A 14,717-nucleotide genomic window follows, 5' to 3' on the forward strand; every position below is an offset into this window, starting at 1 on the left:
GCTCGCGGTGAAAACGCAGTAAATTATCGGTAATGACATGCATAATGGCTACGGCGCGCGATTATTGGCGATGCTCGCGGTGGGACATGAAAGAGTTGGCTAAGAACCGGAGGCTCCGCCGGTTGCACGTGATGATCAGACCATGACTTGATATAGCGAACGTTGCGATAATTCGATATTGCTAATGTCTCGCGGATATAATAGGCGAAAGTTAACTATATCTGCTCGCTGCGCATGTAAGATGAATAAAAATAGAATCGCGCGTAATCTCTCTCTCTTTTTTTTTTTTTTCCATCGCGTAGTGATATTTTCTGTGGGTTTATTAACGTAGCATTTGTTTTTAATTTTTTAAATCTGTCTTGAATTAATTTTTAAATTCGATCGTTTAATAAATTATATAGAAATTATAATAGTAATTTATTTATTGATTTTTGAAATCACTTTTTTATTGATTCTCAGCATAACAAATTTATTTTTAGATATCAATTGATAAATCTATACATAAAAGAACAAGAACAAAGCAAAATCGAAATAAATTTTTCTACAGAATACGAATGTGATTAACAAAAATATTTTGTCGATTGAAGATAAATTTTTTTATTGTTGATTTCTTTATATGAGAAAAAAAGTGTTCGGAGAAAATATGATTATCTGAAATATGATTATCTAAATTAGAATATAGATTACGTGTGAGATTACGTGTGAGATTACGCGTAAAATGATTACACGTTGAGATTATAGCAATTCCAATTTTATGACAAATTGCCGCAGGAACGGTTCTCCAAGAGCGTTATTCGTAACATTTGCCTGATCGTTCCAATCATTCGCATTGAAACATTCTCCGCATTCGTTTATTCGTAATCGCCGCTATGAAAATAACGATACAGTTCTTAATTTTTTTATGTTATAGTTAATTTGAACTCTTCGTAAACCGTAAATAAACGGGAAATAAAAACTGTTTGCAGAGAAGGAAGCATTACTTAATTAGACTTTTATAGGAAAGCACGATTAAAAAAAAAAAAAAAAAAAGCTATTGTTACGAATATACAAATGTTCTGAAGCTATCATTAAGAGTTTATAAACTTTAATTAGTAAATTTTCTAAATTTTACATGCATGTGTTTTTATAAATTTAATATCTACATATATAAAAATTTAATAGATCTAAAAAAAATATATATATTTTTAAGGATTTTAGAGATGTATCAATTTTTAAATATCATCTTTCCAAGAATGTTATACACTTGTTAATTGCATGTATCTGTCTTACTTAACTTTCGATATTACATATTAATTAGTATTCGTTAATCGAAAATTAGATTTCGTGACTACGAAATATTTCATAACATTATATGGAGCGGAAACTTTGCAAAACATTGTTCGTATTCCACGGAAATGATGATATTAATTGCGTAGTCAACCTACCTAATTACGATTGACAATAGATAAACGCATTACGGATCCGGATGTCTTAATTACGGTGAGATTTCGTCGACCATAACTGAGATGGGCTATATAAATTGATACCAATTAAGATATAAACTTGTAAAAGAAAACAAGTCTAAATTTCTGCCGATTTCTTATTGCATAGTATAAATAAAAGTAATAAATCAAATTTAAAATTATTTAAGCTCTTTGATAAATGTAGTATTTTGCAAGCTTTAAGATTCTATTCATTATTTTTCCTTTGTACGCAAATTTTTTGTTTCCATGCAAACTCATGGGCATTAATCAGCTCTTACAAAACGAAATATTTAAATAGCCGTGTATCTACTTGAAAATTTTAATAAATAATTCAAGAGAACGCGGTTAACGGAGTTTATAATCTTTCAACGAAGAGTAAACGCGCGGCTGGCATCATCTCGCGCTCGCATTTGTCCATCGGATACGACGACCTTGCCTGTGATTTAAGAGTTCGTAGGCAGTATCCGGCATTTCCTTCCCCCTCGTACGAATGAGAATATGTTGGAAGTAGACGAGAAAGCCGGTCACGGCACGCTGGCCATGGAGTACGAACACTCTCTAATGAGCATCGCTCGGTCGTTCGCTCGTTTGCCTTCCGCGCGATTCGATTCGTTACCGTTTCCACCTGCGCGACATGTGCGTATCGGCACGTAGACTTCCGTGGGCAAAACTGCAAACTTGTATCGACGAAGCGTTTGTCTGTCAAAATTATTCTTTATTTTTAAAGAGAGAAAAGTGAGCTTTATTACTCCCTTTTGTTTATCAAGATAGCTTATAACAAGTTTATGAGAATAAAATGCAGTATTTTATTCCAGTATTATAAAAGAATTTCACTGAAACCATCGTAGAGTTTGCCACTCAAGATTTTCTTACACTTTTATAGAAAGTGAAAAATTATCTGGCGAATTTTATTGTAGTCGAGATCACTATTTTGATTTCTGAATTATTTCAATAAAATAATTAATATCAATAATTGTCAGTAAACAGCATTCACTGATTGATATTGACGTTTCTACTGAAAAGTGAGTGTGTTGCGGGTTCTTATATTTTGATTATTTCGAATAATTACGAGTGAGAGCGGCCACGCTGCTACCGTGAATGAGAAAATATCGAGATTTGGATTAATCTGATCGATCCACAACGATTGGACACAGATGGAAAAAGTACGTTCTTATGAAACCGTCGTTCATTATTTAGTACTTGATATGTAAATGATAAATATGAACGGTAAGTTTCACCGCGGCGAAATATATTCGCGCGCGTGCACGCGTGACAAGTTCTCGCGAATACCATCGCTTGGCCGACGTCACGTTTCCGCGATCCTTTCTTCCCAGTCGTCGAGATTGTAAATCGGTACATTGTAAAAAAAAAAAAAAAAAAAACTGATTTAAATTTTAGACAAAGTGTCTGCAGCTTTTTGCAGACATACTGTCTGAACACTCAGACACTTCAATTTTCAGACACACTCTTCTGAACTTTTAGAAAAACGACTTCGATGATTAAGACACATTGTCTGAAATTTCTTTCAGATATCCAGATCTAAAAATTCAGAAAAAAATGTGTCTGAATTTTTAAAAAATTGTTTACAGTGTGTACTATTGCCTGAAATTATCGCTGCATCGGGAGCGATATTAATTATTTCATCGTTATTCAAGTCACGCGCGCGCGTGTGTTCTTCCTTTATTTCAAGTCTCAATTTATTTCTCGCTTCCTTGATCTTCGATCTTTAACATATCTTTTTTATTGGCGACATGCAAATATATGTATAGTTTTGAAGGCAGTTGAGTATATGTTCTGCGCGTTAATTTATATTATGTAGAATTATGTATTTATAATATTTTTTTTTAAATAGATAACTTGAAATTGATTTGATATCGTAAAATTTCAAAACGTATTCATGTGATTGTTTCCGGCAGAAAATATATAAAAAGTCTTTTTTACTCTTACATTTATATTATAATCATGCACACATATCCATATAGCTTACATTACGATTTATCTAGATATCCACTCATTGTTATCTACTTATCAGATAGAAACAGAATGCACGATATGTTTCGATAAGTACACTGTTGCGAGAAAAAAAATGTTCCGACATACATCCTATCTTTCCTTCGCGATCTTTAATAATAAGGAGAAAGTCCGCGAGACACGCGTCGTGAGAAAGAAATCGATCGATATTGTGCGTTTTTTTGCTTGAGAATTTCTCATTTATTGTACTTTGTCGCGACCTTGAATATCACTTCTTCTCAACATTTTTTTCACGACGTTGCAACAGGATAGAGACTGAGAGTAATCACGTGTTTCTCGTTTGTAGAATTAAGGATTTGCACGCGGATTGAGTTGAGTGTGCAATTGATCTTTATTACAGCCAACAAAACTTGATATCTTTCTTGCTGTCATGCGTGATATGATATGCATGTTATGTCTTGAATTTTAATTAATTATAATTTTTTACAAAATTATATTTCAATAAATTAATTAGCAGTAAAAGTCATTGTATATTAAATATTGAATTCTCTGAAAATTTTGGTTTTCTAGAACTCTCATAAAATACATATATATATATATTCTTTTTTAATGAAAAAATGTTCCGGTTTTTGCGAAATAATTGCAAAGTTTTACACTAAATTTGTGGAAATAGAAACTTAAACTTTATTATAAAATTAAATATATATTTATATTCTCATAAAACTTCCCCAATTTTCCATAATTGTACATGATGTCAATAATTACTTATATTTGTATATTTCAATAAAAGTTATATAAAGAAATTTAATAATGGAGAAAGATTGAGAAATAAAGCTGTTTTATTTTTTTGTTACAGATTATATAACTTATTAAAATTTATAACAGTATATATATATACCATATATATAAATGATTATAATATATATGTATATATTTTTGCCTAAAATTGACGGTAGATATAAATGACAGTTATCGTGCCGTTATGTCTCATATGTTAATCCACGGAATGCATGTGAGTGTAGTTAACCTTTACCATACTGTATATAGGCTCGTAAATTTCAGCCTAAAAAAGTTCGAGCTTAGAAAGTCTCTTGCATGTCCAGTTTCCTCGGCATATCATTTTTAATCGGTTTTTGTCAGTTCACGAAATTATAAATAATTATATTTTTGTGGATTTTTCAAATATGATTATCGCAATGTCAAGTGTCGTAATTTGACAAAATATTATTTAAATTACACACATAATAAATTAAAAGAAATATAGTATGTACTTATTTTGATTAAAGTTATACTTTGACGATGAATAATGAAAAGCTATATATTTTATCGTTTTTATATCTATTTGAACAAAGGCGGAAAAAATCACATATTGTAAGCTTAAATGAACATATTGAAAATATTTTGAGACGAAAAGTTCAAGAGCGTATACTTTTTCGATCGTCTGCCTCGCTTTTGCATCCCCTATTTGACGCTTTTCATCTCTCGGGTGCATTTATAATTAGACGGTTGACGGTTACGATGGTTGACGATGATTGTGAACATACGAAGCAGACCCTTGTAGAGAGCTTTCGAGTTTGCAAAGTCCAGAGCGCTTGCTAATTGGATTGCTGCTCTTAATTGCGCCGTAGCTTGCCAGAACGATACTTGATAGATGGAGTGTTCGCTCTTCTGTCCTCCCTATAAAGTAAATCTCTCAACGATTGAATCATCCGAGTTTAAAGAAATCGATAACGCTATATTTATAAAAAAAATTTAATTTTCTTCTATAGAGATAATGAAAATAAATAAATTTAAAATTTAAAAAATTTTTTTGATTAGAAAAATATATTTTCTTGTAATTATATTTTAATTATATTTGTATTTAGCTTATATTTATATCAGTATCAGTTATCAATCGAAATTAAAACAATCAATATTCTTCTCCAATTTGAAAACAGAACGACGAAAATGTAATAAAAATATAATTTTTTTTCTCCTTATTTTTGTTTTCAGACTACAAAAATTTCTCCAACTTGATCTTTCAAGCATTATTTTAATCGTTCAAAATTTCGTCTTTGAGTAATGAGGGCTGGCTTTCGTTTTATTTAATTTTGCCGAGTTTATACTGATAGTCACCTACACGTGATAGTCTCTACATGCGAGTGGAAAGGCGCGAAATGTGTTTTGCATTATGCATGGGACTCTCAAGGAGGTATTAATCACTCGCTGTTACAATATAATTGCCGCGCATGCTTTCTCTCCGCTGTCGTAAATACAATGGCGCGTAGTATGTAGAAAACACGCAATACCGGAGCTTTCCAGACAATGAGAATTATTCATATGAATTGCCGCAGGTGAGAGATCGACAGCAACGTCCGATCTTCCTGTCAGTCGACTCACCAATCCCTTGAGTTTCGCCGAGCGATGAACGGAAATAAGATACGTCGGATTAAACACACACGCGCGGCTTTCTTCTTCGTTCTCTCTCTTTTGTCGTGAAATAACAACGATTCGCAGCCGTTCTGTTTACGACGGATTCGAATTCCGATTTTCGCATTCGTCACCATTTTGGCCGCGATTCAACTAGAGCCGGCTATTGCCAAGGAATTCTGGCTACATTTCCTTCGGATATTATTCTCGATTTTTTAATCCGCGAAATTTTCATCTCGCGTCGAGATGTCGGTTACAAGAGAGATTCTCCTCTCTCGCGTCACGTCTCCATTTTCACCATCTTTCCGGTCTCATCTTCAGCCGACTTCTTTTAGAACCGAGATGAAATTCGAGATGAACGGTAAAATGTGCGCGAGCGCTGGAATGTAAAGGAGAGTGCATTACACGCCGCTTTCGACGCCGGGGATCGTCTGACATGAGTGATGTAATCTAGTGGTCCTTAACCTCCTCGCATCTCTTGTATTCTCAGATGTTTTCGCATCGTCATGAATAGAAATCATGTCAAAAATTCTTTATTTTATTTATAAAAAAAAAGAAAACTATATATGTATATATTGTATATACATATACAGAAAATGAGAAATCTATCTTCACTTCAAAAAATTACGACAGTGTTTTTTCGCACACTCTTTGACTGACTCCTTTAAAAACTATCGATATAGATTTATAGATTAAGAATTGTAATAAAGATAATAAAAATATACCTCTTTCAATATCTATGTCACACATATAATATGCAATATATAATACATTATATTGTTAGAAAAGACTTTAATGATAGATTCTTTGGCAGATAACTAGATTTCTTTGACAAAACTGTTGATATTAATATTTCTTCAATAAATATTTTATGAATTTATTTAACTAATTCTATAGTAATGCAGATTGTTTATTTCTCAGTTCACTACGCAACATCAGCTTTAAATTAAGTTCTTCCAATAATTTTTACGAAACTGCTCTTCTTTGGAAAATCCATAATAATCGACTAGTGAAGCTGCAATAATCGCCCTCGTTAAGCAATCGCCCTTTCAAGATTAATAAAGAAGTTACAGGCTGTATATCCATTTTTGTCATTGAACGATGCTGTGTGATCGGCGTCTTTACGAGCGTATATACGCTAACCAGATGCCGCAATTTCATTAATAAGTTTCTCTTTCGCGAGGATATCGCTTTAGCGTTCTCTCGCGCGTGTTACTTGCGCCACGTGAAAATAGAACGACGCAAGTCTTCGTTTCGTGGTCAGCGATGAGAATCGCATCGTCGTCTTCTAGTGCTCGAACGATTAGCTATTATACAGATTGTTCCAAAATCATTTCAACGCAAGACGAATATTTAAAAAAATTTTTTAAAAAATATGTTACTTGCCTTTATATTTGTGTTAATGATAAAAATCTTGTTTATTCGATGTAGGACAAGTCTGAACAAAATTTTAATATATAGTTTAATTATTGAGATATTTAAAATTGCAAAAGTTGTAACAATAGTCTCTCGTAAATCTTTTGGTCATCGAAATCGACTTCAAATGATCGTAGTCATCGCCCAAGTATTAAATAATACAACTGTCAAATTTTGATACAACCTGTACTTGTATCAATTTTGCGACAAACGTATAAATGTTTCGCACAATCACGATGAAATTACTTTGATGCATTAAGGTCACTATATAGAGGATACTATATGATGAATTATGTATGTTCGTCTATCTTATTCGCAGTATAGTGAATTATAGAAAATTCGTATCCTGTATTTAACGTGACGATGAATACATTATAGTATTCACATGTAGTATAGCGTAGTATATGCCCTCTATATATATATAATTAGTTATAAAATGCATTTCTGTCTCTTTCGATAAACTTTGTTATTTTATATATTTTATATAATATTTATTTCAATCAAAATAGGTTTCTGAATTTTAATTTTTCTAAATTATAAAATATAAAATTTTATTTTTTACTGTATATAAATCTTTTATTTTTATATCATATTTATTCGATAAATATATAAGCTAGTATTTTTTCAAATCTGTGCAATTTCTACAATCTCTCCACATAAAATCTTTTTCATGATTTTGCATATATTTGAAAAAAAAAAAAACGCATATATCTGTCAAAAAAAAGCGCTCTTACACTTACGATCTCGGCATAGTTCTTATCGTAAAGAATCATAGCGGTTACATATGCACCTGTCGATATGATCTAATGTCAATAACTGCATAACGTAATTGCGCATCGCAATATGTCACTAACCCTTCGTGTTCATTTCGTTTTTCCAGGTTACTCATAAAGTGACAAGTCAGGTGATGGTGCTCAAGATGAATCAGCTGGCGGCGAATAGGCCGAACATGCTGAAGGAAGTCCAGCTCATGAACAAGCTCAGCCATCCGAACATACTAAGGTGAGCCCGCGCGAATCGAATCCGGTTTATTTTTGCCGGTGAAACTCCGTATCTTGCAATCGAAGAAAATCACTCGGCCGTATGTGCCGAATTTGATAATGACGGGTAATGCGGGTAAATACATTAATCCTTTTTTGCATGTGAGCTATTTCTATACGAATAAAATTCAAGAATGATAAACGCGATGTATAAGCATCTTTTATTCAAGATAAAACGCACGCGATGTTATGCATTGCCAATAACACCATTTTTAAATTTTGTAAAAAAGATATTCGATGTTAACATCGATCATTAAGTTATCATAGTTTATTGATTCCTTGTTTATATACAAATAGTTAATTGTTTCTATATAAAACTATCACTATATATTAATATATATATATTAAATTTCTCTGTATTTTCCCAAGAACTTCTTAAGATTTATCACACATTAGTCAGCAGCCAAATACTTCTTATGCTCACATTTGTTTTGTCCTGTCGTGAGTCAATTTGAAAACTTCTTTTCGGCGTCTTGCCAAAATTCTGGCGCAAGGTCTCTGTATATTAAGTTATTTTACCGTAACACATTTAACTAAACACGTGGCGACTGTCAGGACTTGTAAACGATATCATAGAGGTTCGTCGCAATGAACGTCAAGTTCAAGTTAAAGCGTGTGATCCTATGTTTGATTTATTATCTGACGATTATATCGTTAACATTCCTCTCGCTTGGGAGGCCACTGAAATGAGCAAAAGATTAGAAAAAAAAAACGGTATTACGCTTTAACCACGCTTGTTATGAATTACAACATAATACATCGTCTAGCGGTAACGGCGATTACCTCGACACCCGTTGCGAAAATTCCTGCTAGCAGAAAGCAGTATCTAAAGTGCAGTATCTAAATGCATAATGCACGATGCGCAAAATTTTCCATTCCATAATTTGCAGGTACGAAATTAAATGTGCAAATATTGAATTGAATATACACTACAGTGTACAATATAATTATACATATGTATTATTTTATTTTTATACCGAAAAGACACCGTTTCTTATAAATTTTAATTTTTTAATCTTGTAATATAATTTTATTTGACATGACATGAGTTAAAAATTGCGTTCAAGTAAAATATTTAAATTAAATTGGATAACATTATTTATTCTTATGTTTAAAAACACGCTTTAGTTTCAATCAAATTTATTCTTTAAAAATTATTATTGTTTTCTATTTATTAACGTTTTCCTTGACAAAGGTCTATTTTAAATTTAATTAAGTAATTTAAATAATTCTTTGTGTCTACTTTTCGTGAGACGCAAAGTTTATAACGCTATACCTCGCGTAACTGCGAGTCGTGCGAGAGATACAAGTAAATTCATACTTTGAAAGATTATAAATCCGGAATCCAGAGAAAAGGTATTATATTGATCTTCTTAGGGGGAGAGGATAGGAGGGAGATTTCCGTATAATGCTTCTCGCATTATGACATAACGCGCTTTGCTGGGACATTCGGGATGCGCCGCGCCGCGACGACAACGCATTCCGACGATATAAACGGCTTGGCCTAGATTCGGATACGGTGTTTACCGGTCGGGTGAACCTAGCGGATCTTATTTCTGGCATTTTCCTCGGCGAAGGCCTCCGCGAAACTCGCGGGTCCTCTCAGGATTCTCCGCTTCGCCCACCGGCTGACTCAGTTGTAAAAATAGTTATCATCTCCACTTGCGGCATTTACCGCGAAGTATATCATTACACTCGCGCTTGTCGCGATGTCGTAACTAGAATTGCTATAGCGAGATAATGTCTATGTCTTAGTTTGGGTGATATTAATAGGAAATATTGACGTTGTAAGAACGTCAAATATCGATATTTTTAGATAAGACGAGATATTAATATTCGCGCGTTCAATTTACCTCAATTAAATCTCACTCTTAAGTTATACTTAACCATTAAAAATTGCTTGGAAACCTATAGCAGATATTTATCCAATTTTTCTTGTAACGTATTAAATGCAATGGATCATTCTTTATATAAAGTTAATGAGATATAAATATTGATATCGTAATGTCCGTCATAAACGATTATTATGGCATTTAATTTATCTCAATAACTAATGTTTATTTTCTGGAAAAAGAAAGTTTGATAGTCATTTCCAATGGCTGCCGCTATTATGCGACGTACCAATCATTATATCACAATAACATACCAAATATCATAATACAATCGAAAAATATCAGCGCTGTAGTATCGGGATACTATTACTATGTTGAGTATTCGACGTAGTAGTATCTGTCAGCAGCATCTCGGTCATAATTCTTGGAACGACAATCGGCAAACGTGCCAATCGCTTTTACGAAGCGCGGCTGAATGAAAACAACCGGACAGTGCCCAAAAATATCTCGCGTCTTCGAACTCTGCATAATTCTGCATTCAAATATGCTCTCAATCGATTCACCAATGCTCGTTATATGCGAACGCCACCTTCCTTTTACGTAATATTTGGCTTGCGAAGAATGAATTCGGCTCTAATCGCCTGAAAGAGACAACAATAAACTACTAGTAGATAAGTAGATGATGACGCGACGTAGTCAGACATTCGTATCGCTTTTCGTACACTCTTGACACTCAGGCTTTCGATTTATGTACATTTGCAACTTATATACATGTGTATTATGAGCTGCATTTGCAATGTATAAAATGCATATCTCGATATGCAATATATTAATTTAATAAACGTAACATAAATAAATACAGAGTAAAAGTGAAATAGCCCAAAATTATGAAGAATTAAAAGATATTGGTATTTTTATACAAAACTTATCGCTTATTTAATACATTTCTTTCTCCAATGAATTGGTTCTATTTTATTTATATTGTTTTTTTATTTATATACATATTTGCCACATATTTTAGCTTTCACTCGTGTAAAAACCGTATAATCTCTCAGAAATCTTTCTTCGCATATCTCGTTACGAATTATATGTCAAGTATCTGTTAGTAAAAAATCTGCAACATGATACGATATAATCAATGTTTCTATCGCGTATCAATCGCGCAGATGACAAGCCTGGAGAGCGACAATTTCTCCTCTTATCTGATCGACTAAAAATGAATCTGGAGCATCGCGTATGCATCGCTTATATTTTACCTGGGAAAAATTCTTCGTCGGAAATTTCTCTTTCGTTCGCGCTGTTTGTCGGTTTTTTTCTTTCTGTCACGTGTGGGAGAAACGCGTCGACGTGCTCGGCGAGAAACGCCTCGAAATCGGGACGACATAGCGTAACGCGTGATTTTCTTCTTCTTCTCAAGCTCTTCCATTTATACAGGATCCCCCCCCCCCCGTTTTATCCCACGATAACGTAAAGTACACTCACCGATTAAGTCTTTCCTCTCTGCGGGAGATATATAAGCAAAGTAGCTTTCGTAATATAATCAGATTGTTTTATTTTAATTTTTTGGAATACTTATGAATACATTTTCACTTGTGGATTTATGTATCCGTCTAAAATAATAACAGAAAACGTAAAAGCTTATAATACAATATTATCTTTTGTCGTAATAATAATTATGACGATATTATATTGTTTTAAAAGTATAAAAATGTTAATTATGATCGTAAATCGTATAAGTTATATAGCATTTATTATCAATATATTGTACATCTATTGTATACTTTTAGAGATTTTCTAATTTATATTTTATTTATATATTAATATGAATAAATACAATAACAGATACATTAACCGATACATTATATGTACAATGAATATATTTATTATTACGAGTTATAATTAAAAGCAGTTAAAGAAATTCTAGTAAATCATTAATTTTTTTATCAATTCCATATTTGAACATTTAAAAGTATTAAATTGTTTTAAAAGTTTTTTTTGATAAGCCATGATGTTTCCTTGAAACAATTTAATTGTCTTAATCTATCATAATAGAATGGCTATAAAGATAACGTCAATGATATCGCGACGATTAAGTTACAAGGTACATATCAAAGATGTCTAGACTCTTTAATCGTCTTTATTGTATGTAGAGCACATCATCTGGATTTGGTTTTATTCTTCAAAAACAATGAATGATAAACATTGTTGGGTAATATTTTTCATAAATAAAATTTCCTTTGTCTTTTGTCTTTATTTATGTCAATTGTAGTTATTTATTTATTAAATATTAGATGGGATTTTCCAGCAATTTTATTATATATTTTTGCGCACATTTTATCTTATTTATTTTTTATTGTTGCGTTTTTAGATATGGATTGAAGAAAGTAAGAGAGGAAGCATATAATATTAAAATTTGATATAAAACTTTATAAATATTCGCCAATTTTGCTTTAGTTTTTCTTTTGTTTGCCTTCAATATCTAATTTCGGTTGAGAATCTGAACTGAATTGATAAAAGCGACAAGTTTTGAATTCGCTCGCTACATAATAAATATTGTTTTATTTTGTGATAATTTTGAGAGAATATTATTTCATTATATTTAAATCCAATCTAATCTTTGAGTTTTATATAACAAGTACGAAAATTTATCTCTTTATTTACATCTCTTTATATAAATTTTATGGAATAAAAATATTTTTTTCTCATCTGAAAATCGCGATGTTTTTTTTTACTCTTCTCTACATTCAATTGAAAATATATATTTAAATTCTTTTTAAATTTCCAATGCGGAATTAGTCTTATAAATTCCTGCTGAATTTTCCATTTTAAGATAAATATTTCAATCAATGAACATTCATATTGAGAAGCAAGTTATTATTTTGTCCTACTAGCATCACGACTAGTTAAAGAGATTAATGATGAGATAAAATTAAAAACACGAACTTTTAAATTATATCTCTTTAGACATTTATTTTTTTCTGAAATAGTATTTTCGTGAAAAGTATTGGAATTCACCGTTTTATTGTCACAAATAAAAAGAATTTTCTCAACTGAAACCTTCGAGCATTTGAAGATCAATCTCCTCTTATATTTTCCAGGTTCATGGGAGTGTGCGTACACGAGGGTCAACTACACGCGTTAACGGAGTACATCAACGGTGGCAGCTTGGAACAGCTGATCATGTCGCGGCATACGCCGTTACCGCATCTCATCCGGATGAACCTCGCCAGGGATGTGGCCCGTGGCATGGCCTACCTGCATAGCCGCGGCCTATTCCACCGCGATCTTACGTCCAAAAATGTACTGATAAAAAAGGACGAGTGCAACAACGAGATGATCGCGGTTGTGGGCGATTTCGGATTGGCTGCAAAGATACCGGATCCAAGCACGGGGTATCGGCTCAGCACTGTCGGCAGCCCCTACTGGATGTCACCCGAGTGTCTCAAGGGCCAGTGGTACGATCACAGGTCCGACGTTTTCTCATTCGGCATCGTCGTATGCGAGTTGATCGGCAGAGTGCCGGCAGATCCGGACGTTCTGCCACGCTCAGATAACTTTGGCCTCGATTATCTGGCCGTGGCGGAGATCTGCGCGGCCGCTGATCCGCCGCCCGCCTTCCTGCAACTCGCCTTCAATTGCTGTACGGTGAGTATGATGATCTTTTGTAACCGTAAAGGCATGCAATGTGGATCCGGTGCAAATAAAGTCGGACGATTATTATAACTGCTATTACACTCAAAACGAAAATATTACATACGCACGCATGCAACATTTCAAGCAGATATCTGTTAAATTTCATTAATTATTAGTTTAATTGAATTTTATAATTTGTTAATTGGAGTTATATCTATCTACGATTATTCTTCCGTTAATTATTTATTATTTATTCCGTATGAATGTAACGAAAGACACGATGACAAACGGACTTCTTCATTTATTTACAGTACGAACCCAAGTCGAGGCCAACCTTTCCAGAGATCACGACTAGTCTGGAGACCATAATAGCGACCTGCGAAGAAGAACTGAAGAGCAACATTGGTAAACGACAATCGACTGTTGACCCGACATTAATGTCCAGTATGGACGAAATCGCACGAGAAGGACGCACGATGAAGCGACGTACTGCAAAAGTCAGAAGTCAATCGGCAGATGCGAGAGGTTGCGACAACGCAACTCCCTCCGATAAGGCGAGATGTCATTCTGCCAGGCGGGTGGCCGAACTCGCCAGCAGACGGGATCCACATTATAGACCGATGACAGCGAATCCGTTCCACGCATTGGGCGGCGTCAAAAAGATTCTTGGTGATCTGTTCTCCAGCTGTCTGGAGCTACCCTCGCTAGAAGATGTGCGTCCCAGCGTCACTGACGGCGCGTGTAGCAAGTTCAAGCCGGCGCAGAATGACAGCATCGCCAAGATCCTGGATAGGAAAAAGCCGAGCTCCGAACCGAGCAGCCCTACTGCTAGAAAAAAGTGGGAGAGGAAAGTAAGTAGACACAAATTAACACACGTTTGTCTTATAATAGAAAATATCACGCTATTACATGTGTAGTTATTTTCTCTTGTCATACTGATATACATACTGTTT

The 14,717-nt window shown here is 33.6% G+C and overlaps 1 protein-coding gene across 1 annotated transcript in view; it reads left to right on the forward strand.

The window, feature by feature from the left end:
* Cdi (center divider) overlaps window positions 1–14,717 on the forward strand; it is a 30,335-nt gene that overhangs the window by 12,040 nt on the left and 3,578 nt on the right. Inside the window, exons 3-5 of the mRNA XM_070297802.1 lie at window positions 8,140–8,261; window positions 13,230–13,776; window positions 14,076–14,615. Coding sequence (XP_070153903.1) covers window positions 8,140–8,261; window positions 13,230–13,776; window positions 14,076–14,615 — 1,209 coding nt within the window. The remainder of the gene's footprint in view (window positions 1–8,139; window positions 8,262–13,229; window positions 13,777–14,075; window positions 14,616–14,717) is intronic.

Source organism: Polyergus mexicanus, unplaced genomic scaffold (assembly GCF_030449975.1).
Source record: "Polyergus mexicanus isolate NDT 795.1 unplaced genomic scaffold, iyPolMexi1.0 SCAF_6, whole genome shotgun sequence".
NCBI lineage: Eukaryota > Metazoa > Arthropoda > Insecta > Hymenoptera > Formicidae > Polyergus > Polyergus mexicanus.